General features: G+C 45.5%; 1 protein-coding gene across 4 annotated transcripts in view; it reads right to left on the bottom strand.

Moving 5' to 3' along the window:
- VhaSFD (V-type proton ATPase subunit VhaSFD) overlaps positions 1 to 17,092 on the bottom strand; it is a 46,222-nt gene that overhangs the window by 10,126 nt on the left and 19,004 nt on the right. For 2 of the 4 annotated variants that reach the window (XM_072286385.1, XM_050189501.3), the window contains 5 exons: positions 6,893 to 6,974; positions 6,008 to 6,197; positions 5,038 to 5,151; positions 2,961 to 3,065; positions 715 to 812 (listed from right to left, as the gene is read on the bottom strand). In XM_072286385.1, coding sequence (XP_072142486.1) covers positions 715 to 812; positions 2,961 to 3,065; positions 5,038 to 5,151; positions 6,008 to 6,197; positions 6,893 to 6,974 — 589 coding nt within the window. Of the gene's footprint in view, positions 1 to 714; positions 813 to 2,960; positions 3,066 to 5,037; positions 5,152 to 6,007; positions 6,198 to 6,892; positions 6,975 to 7,502; positions 7,828 to 9,924; positions 10,145 to 17,092 lie in introns of those variants that run through there. The other 2 variants (XM_050189500.3, XM_050189502.3) reach the window with 2 other exon arrangements.

The following is a 17,092-nucleotide window of genomic DNA, read 5'->3' as shown; positions in this document are numbered from 1 at the left end:
TGTTGTAGTGTTATAATGCTATAAACATTTTCAATCTTGGCCAGTTTGAAGTGACAGGCACAAGTGTCAATGCACCATTCTGATGTTCTTTTATGTCTCCTGAGCCTTGCGTGTTTCACTGTGATGGAGAGCGTAGCAAGGGTCAGATGTTCAGATTACTGCATTCCAGTGTTGTGAACAGTACAAGTTTGTCTTCCTGGTATAAATATGAGTGAATGAAAGCCCAAACTCAGCACATGAGCTGCTTGCACCTTGAGAATGAACAAGATCGCAGTCCTGATACCAGCAAGCTAATGTAATGTTTTTAGTGACAGTAACATGTGCACACAATATCACATGCTTCCACTAATTGCACAACAGCAATGAAAGCATCACACAAAGCAACATGAGGTGGTACAGGTGCCAACATTGGTCAGAAGCTGGCAGATTATATACGATTGGCTTAGCTCACATGCAGCCATTATTTGAATGTTCTGCCACACATTCTACTAGCAGATTCATCGCTGTTGCAACAGATCTGAGAGGCACTGCCATCAGTGTGACAAAAAGGACATACACACTACAGAGTATCCTTACATGAGCATGACACATGCCAGAAAGTGACGACATTACACACACATGGTAGAAGTAAAGCAAGACAAGGATGGCATGCACGGCAACATACAAGCAGTGGGAGTACCTTAGAGCAAAAGCATTGAATTGTCCCACACTTACGTTGAAATTCCGTCAATGGCAACGAAGGCTAGCTTGTACTCATTGATTCGCAGCATCATCTGCATACACCGAGCCACGGACTGGATGTACTCATTGTTCTGGGAGCAAAAGAAAGGATGGCAGACAGGCAAGTGTCAACATTGTAGCCAGCTAGCAGTTTGTGCGCAATAGAAGGAAAAAAGAAGAAAGGATAGGTACATACTGGCTCAATTTAATGATCTACCTGAAATACACCTCCACATATCCCAGTTCCCCCACTCTTCAGAATAGCCAGCCACACTGTAGGTGCACTGGGCAAATGACACAAAAAGTGTTGCCTCATTTCACACAACACCATCTATCGAGCACTTTCAATGCTTTTGGACATACCAGTGAAATATAACCATAGAAAAAAAAAAAAAACATTGTTTCTGTGTACTTTCTGTACCAGCCAGTTGGTGTAACAAGTGTGGTTATTTGCATGACACTATAAGCCCACAGTGAAATACAATGTGAAAAGTGGTAAGTGAAAAAAAAAAGAGGTCCTTTAATAATTCTAGTGCATCTGCAATGGCAAACACTTGATACTGTCTGAAGGCAGTGTTTCTGTTACATGTGTGAGAGAGAGAGAAATAACATTTATTGTATATAGCCGGCAGATTGGTGGGGAGGGGGCCAACCCCGCCTAGATGGCGGCCAGAAGCCCTTGAGCTCTAGCGGCATCCTCAGCCTGCTGGACAGCCAAAAGTTGGTCTTCGGGGGTCGAGCTGAGCAACACGGTCTCCCACTGCTTCCGATCCTGAACTTTTTTTGGCCCTGTCGGGGCGCCCAAGGGCAGGCCCAGATAATGTGATCCAGGTCCGCCCTTTCTTGACAAAATTTACAATTGGCCGAATATTGGTCTGGGTAATAATGATTATAAGTCACCAGATTTGGATATGTATTTGTTTGAAGGAGGCGTCATGCCACCGCCTGCTGCTTATTAAGTGATGGGTGTGTGGGAGGAAAACGCACCCTCCCCAATCTGTAATGATTAGTTATCTCCCTGTAGCTAACCATCCGGTCCCCTGTCAGCCCCAGCTGCGGCGCCCCGGTGGCTCGGCTTGTGCGTCCTTGAGCCACGGTGTCGGCCGCCTCATTGCCGGGGGGGGGGGGGGGGGGGGGAGGAGGAGGAGTGCGCAAGCACCCAGACGATATGGACAACCCGCTCACCGCGAAAGTTTGCCAGGATACGTTGTGATTCCAGCGAAATGCGCCCCTTTGCGTAATTTAAAATGTGAAAAAAGAATAATGCAACCACAGCAACCAGGATAAGTTGGCGGACAGAGGAGTGTGCATGTTTGCAACTAGTCGAATTTATCTACATGTTAAAACAGATGAAGAATTGCACATCACTGAATAAGCAGATAGATTATGGGGTTTTACATGCCAAAACCACTTTCTGATTATGAGGCACGCCGTAGTGGAGGGCTCTGGAAATTTCGACCACCTGGGTTTCTTTAACGTGCACCTAAATCTAAGTACACGGGTGTGTTTGCATTTCGCCTCCATCGAAATGCGGCCGCCATGGCCGGGATTCGATCACGCGACCTCGTGCTCAGCAGCCCAACACCATAGCTACTGAGCAACCACGGCGGGTACTGAATAAGCAAACAATGCTCTTGCTTAGCTACAGCGATGCAGTGCTGGTCTCACAATATGATCAAAACACACAATTGCATTAATCAGTCACATTATCTCAGGCTTTGCACATGTCTGGCACAGCACCACAATACATTGACCTATTCATAACATTGTCCTGGTAATATATCTAAGTACGCATTATTAAGCATATTGTAACATGGCGAAGAGGAGTACGACGAGCTGGGTAGCATACAAGACAACATTTCGGTGCGAGTGTTGCCTTTGGTGTGGGACATCTCAAACACGGGAAGTAATGAGGGCGATCCAGCGACCCGGCAGCTTCGACGCAGATCAGGAGGTTGGAGAACCGTGTCATCCATCTTGCGTGGTGGTTGGCGGTACCCAGCACTTTCCACCAAAAAAAACTGTTGAGGATGATCTATGTTTATTTACAGATGAAGAACGAGATGGGTGAGAGGTCGCCACGATGTCGCCACCGAAATATTGCCTTGTCTGCTACTCAGCTCGTCCTCCTGCTCTTCTTCTATCTACTCCTCTTCACCATGTTACAATATCTTGAAAGCTTTGTTATCGATGTTCTACAGCTTATCGATGAACCCACAAGATTGTGTTAGTGCACTCACCGGCATGCGAAGCTGGTCTTTGAGCCAGGTGAGGTAATGCTGCAAGTCGGAGCCCTCCATCAGCTCACGGCTCCAGCAAGCAATCTTGGCAATGATGCGACTTGTCTGGTTGCAGACAATGAAATCAATGCACAAGCAAAACAGATGTATCAAGACACTACGCAACACTGTACTTGTTTCGCTGCCATACTGTGGGCCATTTCGACACTCATCGAGGTTCGCTCGGTGATCTGCTTGCTGCTACATCAAACCTCACAAGTAGCAGCATAGGAGGAAAATGAGCAAGCCGGAGCGAGTGCCAAAACTTCATGAAACTACCAAGTGACCACCTTCTGCGCCATCAGGTCACGACACAGTAACCTCCTGGGTAACAAAACTGAAACTGGCTATAGAAGAGCTATTATAAGTTATTTAGGATGCTCCAACATGTGCTAGTATCTTTGGTAGGGTTTAGAGGTCTACGACCTTCAATTAACACACATACAAAACGAAAAATAGAAAAGAAGGCAAAAGAAAGTATATAGTCCAAAATACGTCAGTACTTCTTTAAATTGAACCCACTGAAGAAATGCTCCCTCTAAGCAAATTCTGGGTGGAAATCGCTCAACAATTCAGCTGAAAGAGCAACGTGCACCTGACGCTGTTATTTATGAACCACTCAGTAAATCTGCATGCATTTTAGCAATTTTCAACCATAGTTGATGCGCCTCACTGCCTTTACAACAATAATCTTTCGCATGCCTTTGTTTGCTTCCCAATATAAATATGTGAGCAATTTTTCACACTTCTTTTCTGAGGAAAATATATGCCGATAAAGGCTTGCTGAATTTTGAAAACATCAGATGCTGAGAAATCCAGTATCTAGTTATTTTTGCCAATACTTTCCTTGGATTCATTGTCTGTTGGCTTTTTATTGTTGCAATGAATAGCATCGCACCAGGAAAGTGTCCCTTGAAGTTACTGTATTCAAATCATGCCCCAGAAGGCGTGTCAGCAAACAAGGGGCTCAACTATCTGTTGACCCTCACAAAATTAGATGTGGGCTACAATATTAAGACAGAATCCACGCAAAAGCTTCTCAGACTGAATAGCAGGCACATTAAAGGGGCTATGACCACCGTCACATGACTACTCTCAGTTTTATCATTGTAACTGAAAGTAAAAAGCTCAATGTGGTTATAGAGACAATAAAACATGGCTAATATAGCACACTGTGACTCAAAATATTGCTTCCTCTAAGCTCCTCCCACCTACAGCGACCACCATTTTGGTATGGACTGTGTGATGTCAGGAAATGAGGGGCCAGTGCTGTGTCGCCCGCTTTGAAACAGTGCGAGACCACATCAGACTCTTTACTCTGCATGCTCTGGCAACCAAAGGCACAGCAAGGGTGTCGGCATTGAATTGTGCCTGTGATTCCTTCCCTAACATGATAAAAAGCAGCAGCAAATTTCAGAGACACACATGCAAAATCATAAGAATCCGTGGCGGCCAAGACATTTTATAGCCCTGCAATCACTTACAATATTTGTAGTGCACAAAAGCATGACCTTTGAGATAGGCTTCTGTTACTCGAGGGAGCCATTTCTGGGGCCGCCAATTCATTTCCTCCCCACTTAGTCTTACCATACTGCTGCACAGTTCAACAGCGACATAAAAATATTCATATGCAAATTTTCTACTGTACCGAATGTGCTCAAATTTTGCTAACCTGCTGTGGGACACATGCAGCTTAACATGAAATGCATAATTCAAGCTCGAAAATTTGCTGTCATGGCACCTCAAAATCTCCACTAACAAATATAGTGTGCGCATAGCAGAACAAGGAAAGATGAGCAAATTGTGAATTGTATGGACACAACAATGGTATGTTAATATGTGATGCTTTAAAATGTGAAAATTACACAGAAAACGTAACATTAAGTATGACGTAATAATGAATGAACTAGGCTGACTTTCAGTTCTTGTGTAAGCAACAACAGTCCGCTGGTAAAAACAATTTCTTCACTTTGAGGGCCCACCCATATTTTCTGTAATGAATTTATCTGGATGTTGCATCATTTCACACGTTGCATACCATATTCACGATGAAGCCATCTGGTCGATTCAGCAAGGTCAAAAACTGAGTCCAGACCGGCTCCTTTTTCTTGCGGGCATACTCCTTGAAAATCTCCACTCGTGACTTGTCTTCCTGCAAAGTAAACAAGGTCACATAATGTTTGCAAGTGAAACAATACAAAAATCCATCACAAGATGCAATAGAAGCTCATTCATTAAAAAACAGGTTCAGCAAAGACCAGGTGCAATGCTTCAGACGAGGAACTGTCAGTTTCTTCTCATTCATAGTTATTCAAGCTGTCACTCATATTTTTGCCGTTAAGAAAGCCTGATACAACATATGAGCAATGCAACTTGTCCAAAATTATAACTGTTCATGCAAGTGAACAGTTTTATCATAAGCCTTGCAAATGACAAATGTTCACATACTGCACAAACTAACTGATACAGGTATCCAGTAACCAGGATTTTGCTTCCTTGCTTACAACAATATTGACATGCGTACTTGGTCTTTTTCCAGTGACCGTCTTTCACCAACTAACAAATGTTAAATGTTATTGCTCAGCCTTTCTGTATCATAAATTTCGCAAATGTTATCGCTAGTTCGATCTGTTGCCTATGTTGTCACCAAGCCTGGGATAATAAGATCGTGTGCGTGATGCGAATAGTGGTGTACATTCTATAGCCTACACGAGCACCAGCGATTACACTGGAAGTTTCATTGAGCCATGTATACGCTTATGCATCTGATCCGCAGATCAAATTTTCGACGCAGATGCTGCTCACCGCTGTCGTAGTGCTTTGAGTGTAACTTGTTTTTCTGGGCGCCCATTCACTCAATAAAGTGTTAGTCTCATAATTCAGTTTTTGCTACAGTGTTCGGATTGTCACTATAATGTGATAATGTGTGCAATATAGCCAAACTTGAGTGACAAACAAAAATAATGAGGAGTTGGAAGGTCACCTAATAAAATTGCAGCAAGCATTACCTGAAGCATCTCGTCTATCATGATGAGGATGTACTGGATGGTCTGGTCCCTCGAGATGTGCCCCAGCATGTTGAAGAAGGTCTTGGCTGACTGCAGACGCTGCTGCTTGAGCAGGTTAGCCCTGCTCTCTGGTGTCGACTGGTCAAGGGCAACAATGAAGTTGTAGTCTTCTTGTGTGATCATCTGGCTCCTGCGCAAGATGAATGATGTGGCCCGACACAATGCACACAGAGCATATGATGTCATACAAGTCATATGAAGTACTCATGAACTTGCTTCACCGATCACTTAGATAGGCAAGGCAAAAGCTGCTGCATCATACAGTAATGCCAATCAACCATCTTAAAGTAGAATGACCTCTGTGCTGGAACTCCATGCAAGAAATCAGATCTTTGCATGTACTTGCTCTATGGTGGGCAAGTGAGCAAAGCTGGCTCTCCGAGATCTCTCAGTAGCGGCACATCACTTATCAGGTGTTGCAGCCCAAGAGGTCTAGTCAAAAACACCGTACACCAACATGCAGCGGCAGCATACTCTGGAGCACAAGAGCTCCTGTAAGGTAGGCAAATGTGACAGAAGCTGCAATTCGTGCTCTCTCACATGGCTGAGAAATGGCCAGTGTTACCCTAGCACATTAAAATTTCTGGTTTCATCACAGTAATTAAGCTCGCATTATTAGTTGCGACGTACCTAGTGCATTAATTGGTGCCATTATATTGATCCATGAAACATGCCATGAGCCACAAGTTCACTGCCGTAACTACGAATATGTGACCATAGTGACATGTCACTTATTTATTACAAGGTCCCCCACAGCCATGAGATATGAGACCTCCTTCTGTATACATTAAATTATGACGTGAAATCGTTAAGTATTTTACTCACTGGAGGTAGGACTGCCAATTGACCCTTTGTTGCCGTATTTCGTTCGCCCTTTGGTGAAGAACACTGGTGGCAGCCACCACACCTAGAAAAAATAATTTAAATATACAATTAAGAAACACGACAGAAATGGACTGTTACGCCGGTCCCCAGCTGTTATACCAAAGGAAACTTATGATCACACGTTAGAGATTCGCAAGCTCGATCTATTTCGAATACGTATTAAAAAAAACGCTTGCAATCTGTAACAATCAGTATTCTCAGCTTGTCCTATGAACACTCTGCGCTACAATAAACACATACGCAACGTAACTTAGATTGCTATATCACCAAAACCAAGTTGATACGGTGCAAATTACACTATGAAACAAAGAGAAAGCCCATGCTTAGAGTGCAGCATAAATCATGCACATTACATAAATTAACTTATATATTCCCGGAATTGTGCTACCGCGATTTAAATAACAAGGAGCAATCGCAAGAGCAAAATGAAAGTTGCAACTAGCCGCGGCTCCGCTGCAAACAACGGCGCAGTAAAACCGCGCTCATTGAATAGAATGAGAAAACACGCGATAACTAATCTATAGAAGAGGCCGTAAGTGAAATGACAAACCTCCTTTTTCGAAATCATCGGGCAAACCCGTTAAAACAGAGCCAATATCCGTGCTCAGAGACATGTTTTGCGACAGGCAGCGGAGACAGCAGCAGACGTCACGTGAGGGGAGAACGATGCGGCACACCCCGCAATGGGGCAAAAATCGAGCTGTCGGCGGACGCCGCAAACCTTGAAGCTTGCCTACAATTTCAGATTGGTACGATCAACAGCAGTGCCCATGTGCAGTCCACTAAACGAGACTTCCAAATGTGGGATCGCAAGAAATACACAGAAATCAACACGGCACTGGTGACTCTCCGCCAAGCCTCCTTGAGCGTCGCATCAGTCAGCTGGCTGTGATATGCTCATTTTTATTGTGTCGTGGCAAATAGCTTAAAGTAAACGCGTGCGAGAATAATTTGATTTAATAAAATAGTCTGCACTTCAATTCATCCAATACGCTATTTTAAGCATGTAGTTGTTGCAGTTATAACCGCTGTAGGTCGTGAAGGTCGTGAGGTGTCACTTTAAGCGCGAAATTCGAAAACCCATGGTACGTCTTGCATGGAACTGTTTCATGCGTTGTGCCCTAACTCTCATTACGGCTATAATATAGATTGCCTATCTATATAGCCTTGCTAAGACGTAGGTAACAATTATAGTCGTCATATATTCCCTGACGTCCGCTTTCTTTTTTTATTTATTTTTTCTAGGATAACATTATCGACACAGGACATGCATGACTTGGTACGTGACTGCTGTTGTCACCTCCGCACGAAACTGATAAAGCGACAAAACAGCTGCGCGGCTTTTTGGCGTTACATCTGGAACGGACTTACACGAAGCAAACTACATTCAATTATTGCTTGTAATTGATTACATTGTTTGGCAGTTTTGTAACTGATCGGTGCTTTTGTTACTTGGTAACGCTAAGCTCACTTAATTCAACTACTTGTTCAAGTAAGAAATTACATGCAAGTAGTTCCTTTATTGATGGACAAGCTGTTACAGCTGACACAGCTTTGAGCATTTCTATTTGGCGGGAACTACATTAGAACATCCGCGGTCGTGCATGAAGAGGCAAACCTGGGCGCTCAACGTCTGTTTCCTCATCGTAATGATCCACCAGATGTTGTCCAACGGATTAGACCAGGGCTGATATGGCAGCTATCGGTCAATTTTGATGGCCACTTCGGATATTGACTGCAGGAGATCCCCTACGTACGATTCTCTAAACTTTTAATTGGCCCCATCTGGAGCGCATTCTCTGAACCCCAGCAACAGCGCGAAGCGCTGCGCTTCATAGAGGACCCAGGCGCGAACATTGTGGCATTGAGTAGCTACAATCTTGTGCGCAAGGCGCTCGTATGTTACGACACCTCCCGTTCAGTGATACTGAACGAGTTTTCAGTGTCACTGCTGGTGACATCACCAGGAAACCAGGAAACACGACAGACGAAAATTTTGGAAAGCAATTGTTAGTGAAAATAACGTGGGAAGGGCTGCAGAGCACGCACTGAAAGAACCAGACCAGTTCGTTCTATCTATACTGTGTTTATGCAATATTAGTAAGGGTTGGGAGAAAAGTAACGAAAAAGTAGTCAGTTGGATTTAAGCAATTGCTGAATTGCTTCCTTGAGGCTACTGCAATCAATTACATTTCTGGATGAAGTAATTGTAACCGGTTACGTATTTTTGATATATAACGTGTACAAGTCTGATATGAAAGACATGGACCATGTTGGACATCTTGTTCTGTTGTGCCGTGAATCTGTTGTCGAGCCCTAAGCCGCCATGTTGAAATATCACTCGAACAATCTCGGCCTACTACTCACCGGCAGTATTGTGGAACCAGTGAATCGTCATGGATACACTTACAGCGCTAGCCTAAACATAGACACAATCAACAAGAAACAACACGGATATAGCGCCGTGTTTCTCTCTTGTTTCTTGTCTCTGTTTACCCTCGCACTGTGAGCGTATGTATCCCGGATGACTCGCTATATACTAGCCCAAACGTTCACCTTACTGTGAATCATGCTCCATTATGACACTAGTTATGACGCCGCATGCAAGCTATTGCATTTTAAGTATTTACTGCGTTACAAGCGGTCATTTTATCAAGACCGGTGGACGCTTTAAATTGTGCGACCATCAACGTGAATCACTGCGCAATTAACTAAAATTCGCTAATAAGGCATATATTTCAGGCTACACGTTGCCAGTGCCGCAGTTGAAACCAGTCAGTGCTTCGGGCTCGTGCACCGTGCATGAATCCTTAGACTAGCACCAGTTTAGAGTCAGTCGTCTGCAATATACGAAACACCTTAGTGCCGCGAAATACACTGCAGTGTTGCGCACGTATCTGCCTCGGAGAGGGTAAGCCTGTCTTCACTGCGTGCCCACAGTGAAGACAGCAGGGAGAGTGCGTCGCACTTACGCTCGCTGGCGCTGTCGGCTCCTGTCGATGAACGGGGAGCGTGCATGGTGTGCGCAGAGCTTTCGGGAGAACTGCCCACCAGCAGGTGCAGGGTGGTCTTCAAGAGCGAGCTGAATGTGGAGCGCAGAATCGTGAAGCTGGTTGACGAACCAAGCAAGTGGCTATACCGGCATGGCGGACCGGAATGGCAGCCCTCTTCTTCTGCTTCTTTCTTCGTTGCGTCTGCGGTTCGCACGTGACAGCGAAACGCCAACAGTTTCTTCGACCTCGTTGTCTTTGTAGAATGAGTGCCGTTTGTATTGTTCGAAACTCTGGTAACTGCCATAATAATGACAGCACTGTAGGTTGAACGAATAATTACAGGCTCGAGGCGCTTGGTACAAGAGCAGCACGAAGATCTCGATCGTGACGAAGGTATATATACTCGTGGAGATTGGTTGGCGTCTTCGTTCTTCCCTCACTTTGTTGGGCTGCTGAGCACGAGGTCGCGGGATCGAATCCCGGCCACGGCGGCCGCATTTCGATGGGGGCGAAATGCGAAAACACCCGTGTACTTAGATTTAGGTGCACGTTAAAGAACCCCAGGTGGTCAAAATTTCCGGAGTCCTCCACTACGGCGTGCCTCATAATCAGAAAGTGGTTTTGGCACGTAAAACCCCATAATTCATTCATTCTTCCCTCACTTCCCTTGAAGGCGATATTTCGATACTTGACCTATTCACCACACTAAGTATGCGCCAACGTTCTCAAAGTCATCATCATCTTGAACCGATCTCAACTACGTGCCGTACGTGCAAGCATGGTCTGAACGTTTTCGCGTCAACTAATACGCCCCTGGAGCTAATCAGAACTTGGTTGTCCTTTCTTCACGAGCATGTAGTTCAAACCACAGATGATTCGACGCACCCGCTACAACTTTCATCCCTAGCAGTTTTCTCCGCAGGCACGTACCCAAGGGCCCCCCCCCCCCCCCCCCCCCGAAATTAAGACGCATACACCCCCCCCCCTCTCCGCCCACGCCACCACTTCTCACACACATTCCTAAAGCGCCGCCAAATCAATGTTGAGACTTGACAGCTATTCGGTGGTCAACATTTTGTTGCCTTTTTCAGTGCTTTTGGATGGCGGTAGTTATCGGCGTCTCCTGGGATGTGAAGGCCAGTTTCCTCATCAATTCGGTGCCCGCGCGATTAACTCGAGATGCATTCAATTGTCACCATCTATTCAACGGTCACGCGCATCGTTGTTGCTTCGTTAGTTCAACCTTCTTTGTCTAGTCTGATCCAGGGACCAGGAAAGGGATTCAGTTCGTGGTCAGCTGGTCTGTATGAGCGTGGAACGAGTTGCGGCCAGAGAAAATGCCAATTGCGTTGAGCTTTTCTTTTTGTTTCATTATTTGCTCGAGTGACCGCTCGCCGCGACGCTGACAGATCCTCGGAACCATATACCCGTGATATGGGTTAGATAAGGTGGAAAATAATATAATGCGAGAGAGCATCCATCATCAAACCCTGCAATAACCCTTAAACTCATAGGCAATATGGCTGTCGCCCGTTAATTCACCTGGTGTTTCCCTAATTGTACAGCACTTTTCGTGCTGTACAATTGGCAAATGGAAACAAGAGTCTCAAGGAGCTGAGAAATTAAGCGATCTACTAAGGGAGAGGGCCGAGACAACAGCCAAACAAGCAGGAAAAGTGAAAATTAACAAATTTAGCCATTGTTTATGAAAATATTTATGGATCAACACCTGTTTATTTAAAATGGAGGACAATTCCGTGTTTTCTGAATGACGCTTCTACAGTTATCATTAGAGCCGCCCAACGTAGCCACATCTCTGCTGTGCTTATGTAGGTGCTTTTCTAACCTTTCGCGGTGGGCGCATTACGTCTAGAATCGCAGCTTCCTGCGCTCTACGCGGTTGTACGCGACTGGCGGCCACGCATCGTTACGTAACTTCCCAAATAACAATACGAGTTGGTTGTGGCACTTGTTAGAGTAGTAAACGAGGGATCCAAAACAACTGTGAGTGTTCCGCAAATGTATATTTCTGTATAATTCTTCCAGAGATAATTCAAAAAAACGCTAATATAGTCGCATACAACTGAAGTCTGCAATGAAGCCCCGCCCACACCCTCATAACCGCCAGCCACTGGTCCTCCACGAGGTTGCAAATAATTCGTACTTGAAACTTTTTCTGTTACCCAAATAAGGCGGTAACTATAAAAATAAAATTATTAGCGCGTAATTTTATACCCTTTCCCTCGCCTATTATAGTGGAATGGCGAATTCCTAATTCTTTATTGAACTGAATTAACATGCTTGCTTCGCTACAACTATTTGTTGTGAAGTTTCACTTCAGTTGGCAGTGAAGTTTCATGAGTAAAACGGGCGCAGCAGTGAAATGAACGCCAGCGCAGACTTTTGAAGACTCCATACATTTTGTCCATGTCTGTTGCACACCTCATTGCTTCTGCCGATGAAAAGACTCTTTACGAGCAGCAGACGCTCCGGAGGTATCAAGTACGACGCCATTTTGAAAAGACCGCATGACGACGATTTTGTTGGCTTCTGTGATTGGCTGGCGGAGTAACCTAACTCCGCGTGGTCCGTTTGCCTTTGTTGCCAACGGCTGCTTTTTCAGTTCTATTTTACTAACGTAATCTTTATTTTACTTTTGCTTCTTTATTTGTTCTTGGTGCTTCTTTCCTGCGCGAGTCCATTTAACATAGTTCTTTGTTTGTCAAGTAAAGGAGAGGTGAATCGCACAGGCGTACGTGTAAAATACACCTTATTTCCGTTCTTTTGTGGGTTTATGCGTTTTTGTGGTGAATGGTGGGCGTTATTCACATTTGTACTAGTAAAGGTAATCCCCCCTCATTTGCATAGAAAAGTTACCTTGGGTTGCCCCCCCCTGCGTACGTGCCTGTCCAAGTGAATTGCTTCTTCTGTTACAATTTCCACGGGTCTCCCGGCAATCCTTTGAGCCATCAAACGCCCTCACTTGGAACGCTCACATTATTAGCATTTTTTCGTCATCTAACAAAAGACTGGGATTTTTAAAGCGTCACCTTCGCATAGCTACGAAGTACGTCAAGTTATTTGCTTATATAAAGACCACATAAAGACAACAGGCAACGAAGCCAAAAAAAAAAAAAAGAAGCATCGGGGAAATTAACTGTCGTTAAAATTGGAATGTAGGAAATAATGAAGAAAAGGGAAATGAAAGTGGACGAAAAGATAGCTTGTTGCCGGTGAGAGCCGAACCCACAACTTCCTAGGTTCCCCTTCTTCTCTCGTTTATTCATTTTGAGGGTCTCGAATCTAGCAGCCTTGATGTCATTAGGTAGCATGCGAGGGCTTATTATCCACGTGCCTGCTCTCCTAAGATCACGGGTTGCGGGACTCCATCGGGCAAAAAAAGGATGTTCCACATCCGCGCACCATGGCTCTGAGTGGCTCTGGCTAGAACTCATAGGGCTAGATCTAGTAAACATAAAATACCCAAGTTAGTGGACGAATTGATAGCCCTCGCCGTAGTACAATTGGTAATGCAACGCACGCGCAGTGCGGAGGTTGTGGGCTGGGATCCCACCGGCGATAAGTTATCTTTTCGTAAACGTTCATTTACCTTTTCTTCATTACTTTCTAATTCCAATTTTAACCACAGGTAATTTCCTCGACGCTTTTCTTGGCTTCATTATATGTTGGCTTTACGTGGTTACGATTATCAAAATCGAGCCCCTTTGTTCCCCTTCTTCTCTTGCCTATATAAAGCGCTTCTCAGACCGAAACCATAATTTTCTTCACCCATCTAGAATCCGTATCAGGAATATTTAAAAAAAGAATGACCTTTTAACAATTTCAAGGACTTGCAACTAGGTTGATTAATTCTTCCTATTTTTACGACATCAGTCTATCATCTTTGAAAACATAAATAGACTTATGAATTCTTTCTTATCGTCGTTGTATCGCCAGCCTCCGTCCTCTCCTTAAGTCTTTCTACAGCGCACTGCATCACGCACTTTACACCTTACGCCACACGCATACATCACAACGCACCGGACACCCATTTCAATTTTCGCGCCCGCGTTCCCGAACTACTACTTTTTCAGCCTTATTTTTCTTCCGGGCAGCATCAGACTGGAACGGCCTTACCCATCAGCTGTCCATCGATGTTATTGTTGCACAAGCTAACATAACGTGTATTGAAATAAAAATGCAACGTGTAACCCCACCCGTTGTGTAAGACCCATAACGCAGGGGCCCCTAAGGAAATAAAACTGAACTGAGCTGAACAGATCGCACAGACCGGTAGACTTCAGGTAGCGCGACAAAACGCTATTACCCCCCCCCCCCCCCTCCCCCTTGAAATCGCGTTTGCGTTCCTAGCTGACTCCTTTAAGGTCCTCAGCGGCCGTATAACTGACCAGTTCCGTTTTCTTACCATGCCTCAGGTATATATAGCTTAGTCGTCACCTTGATAACGAAGGCTGCACTCAGCGCGCGTTCATCGCACGCTGCGTCGCATGGTGTCGGACGTTCATTCCGCAACGCCTCTATGCGCAACGCCCTAACGGTACGCGAGCTCCGGGCTCGTGATAGAGATTACCAAAGTTCAAACGCAGCTGAGATGCCTTTGTCTAATTATTTATATATGTTTATGAAGACGCATGTCGTTGTCAGAGTGCATGTAAAACTAAATAAATCGCAGAAGCGGAGGCTTCCCCATTCATAGTATCTTATTGTGGAAAAGCCAACTTTAAAGGTGCCTGTCACGCACGTTCGGACTCGTTCGGAACCTCGTCCATGTTTTCACATAAACTGCCTAAACGAGGTCAATAAAACTTGTTTGAGTCTGCTTCTCGGGCACAAATTTGCATTCCGGGTTTACGTAAGCATGAATAAGGTCAGGTGAGCACTGGGACTGGCTAGGTAAGTCTGTCCGTTTTACGGGGTACGTTGTTGACTCGGAGCGACCCGCCCGGCGAAATGCACGTAGGCGCTATCGGGTATAGTGTTGGCGGTGCGGCGGTAAAAGTGACTTTCGCCGATTCTTTTTTTTTCCACCGCAACTTCTTGTCTTCTGAAGTGAGTTAATGCAAACGGGGTCGAGTCGGGGGTACGTCATCTTGACGTTTAACTCGATCCGTTCCTGTCGGGTTAATGTACATGAATCAACCAACAGGCACACGCAGACAATGCAGACGACTGACTGGTCAAATTAAACGCGATCACTGGTGTGCGCAGTGACTGGCACGAAATAAGATACGGCGTACGTGGCTCTACGCGGCAAGATGTCATTGAGGCGTATCGAGATTGAGACGTACAAAGTGGCTATAACAATTTGATGATTACGCGACCCAAATTATGTTCTTCACTGAATTACGGGGTTTATATAACTTCGCTAAATTGCACAGTTGCATTATTAGGAACTCTGCAGTGAAGCGGCTCCGGATCAATTTTTACCAAACATGCACTCGAAGCACGGTGCGCGATCATTTTTGTATTCCGCCCTCATCGAATGCGGCCGTCGCGGCAGGAGTTGAATCCGCGACCTCGTGCTCAGCAGCGCAATGCCATAGCCACCGAGCCGACGCTGCTGGCCTATGGTCTTCATTACATCGATGTTCTAGGCAAAAGGATCATGCTTATGACCCGACTGGTCGCCTGCAGTTCTATTTGTGCTCCATATAGGGTGGTCATTTCCTGCATAAAACCAGTGAAGAAGCCTGTTGTGGGAAACGATGTAAGATTGATGTATTTCGCGGCAAATTTTAGCGCGTATGTCTCAGTATGTATTCAACGTGCATATTTTGAGCACTGCATGGTTCCCTTCAATTCCACGAGTGCATCATGTGTGCTGGTAATTAAATAATTCGCTGAGTGATATTCTGAGTTAATTAGTATTTCTTTCGCATTTCCAAGTCCGCTGTCCCAAAATAATGCGCTACACCTTTACAAAAGTGAAAATAGAACGAGTCTTGGCGTTTACTGCAGTGTCTTATGGATTTTTCGCATGTCTTCGCTAAAACATCTTCGGTGTGTTGTCAACGCGATCGGATATGTTGCATGAGGTCTTGGCAGCTGTACCAGAGCTGGGGAGCGCCTCGAGTGGGACAGACCCAAAGGTCCAGTGACAACTTTGGCTGTCTGCGCTGTTACGACGGCCAACGGGGTCAGTGACCTTCAAGCCTCTCCTGTACCGCTGCGACGAATCGCTTCGTGAAGCTAACAATGCGTCCCGTCGGACAGACTGCGGCGACAACAAGGCGAGACACGTTTGGCGGATTGAGTGTTTATTGACGGTTCAATGTCGCCGTCATCGACGGTGGGAGCAAGAAATTCCTGGAAAAGGGCGTTCTGCGCCGTTTCTTCGCGGACTCCGGTAACCGCCACGGTCGTTGAACAGACGCTCCAGCTAATTTCTGGGTCATCCCAGCAACCAAGACGCGCCAGTTTGAATCAAGCGTGGCACTCCCTGCCTACGAAGCTCCCCTCCTTTCCTTATATTCAGGGAACAAAGGTGCCGGAGTGCTTATGCCCACCCTCGGTCTCAAGGCGGAGCCTTCGTCGACTTTGGACGAACCGGTTGGAGGAAGGTGTGACCGCAGATTTCCCTGACCTAGGGATATAAGGAGGACCAAAGGGATAAAGGAACAAACGTGAGTTAATGACATCTTAGTTGAAATCAAGAAAAAGAAATGGGCATGGGCACGGGCAGGACATGTAATGAGGAGGGAAGATAACCGGTGGTCATTAAGGGTTACGGAGTGGATTCCAAGGAAAGGGAAGCGTAGCAGGGGGTGGCAGAAAGTTAGGCGGGCGGATGAGATAAAGAAGTTCGCAGGGACAACATGGCCACAATTAGCACATGACCGGGGTAGTTGGAGAATTATGGGAGAGGCCTTTGCCCTGTAGTGGGCGTAACCAGGCTGCTGCTGCTCATGATGATGATAATGAAATTTATTTAAGTGGACTGCTGGAGTGTGCTCGCCAGAAAGATGTAGCCTTGTGACCTGTGGTTCATGCGACGAGAACGATGTTCTACGCTCCGTGCACCGGCCAGTACGATACCCCTTGTTCTATGTAAATAAGTTTGCAATACCAATAAAACCCCTGTTCTGTTCCTCATCCACTCGACCTCGTAATCTTCACGAAAGAAGCA

This window comes from Dermacentor andersoni, chromosome 2 (assembly GCF_023375885.2).
Source record: "Dermacentor andersoni chromosome 2, qqDerAnde1_hic_scaffold, whole genome shotgun sequence".
NCBI lineage: Eukaryota > Metazoa > Arthropoda > Arachnida > Ixodida > Ixodidae > Dermacentor > Dermacentor andersoni.
Note: the sequence above shows the minus strand (reverse complement) of the source record. Positions and strands in the feature narration are given on the sequence as shown.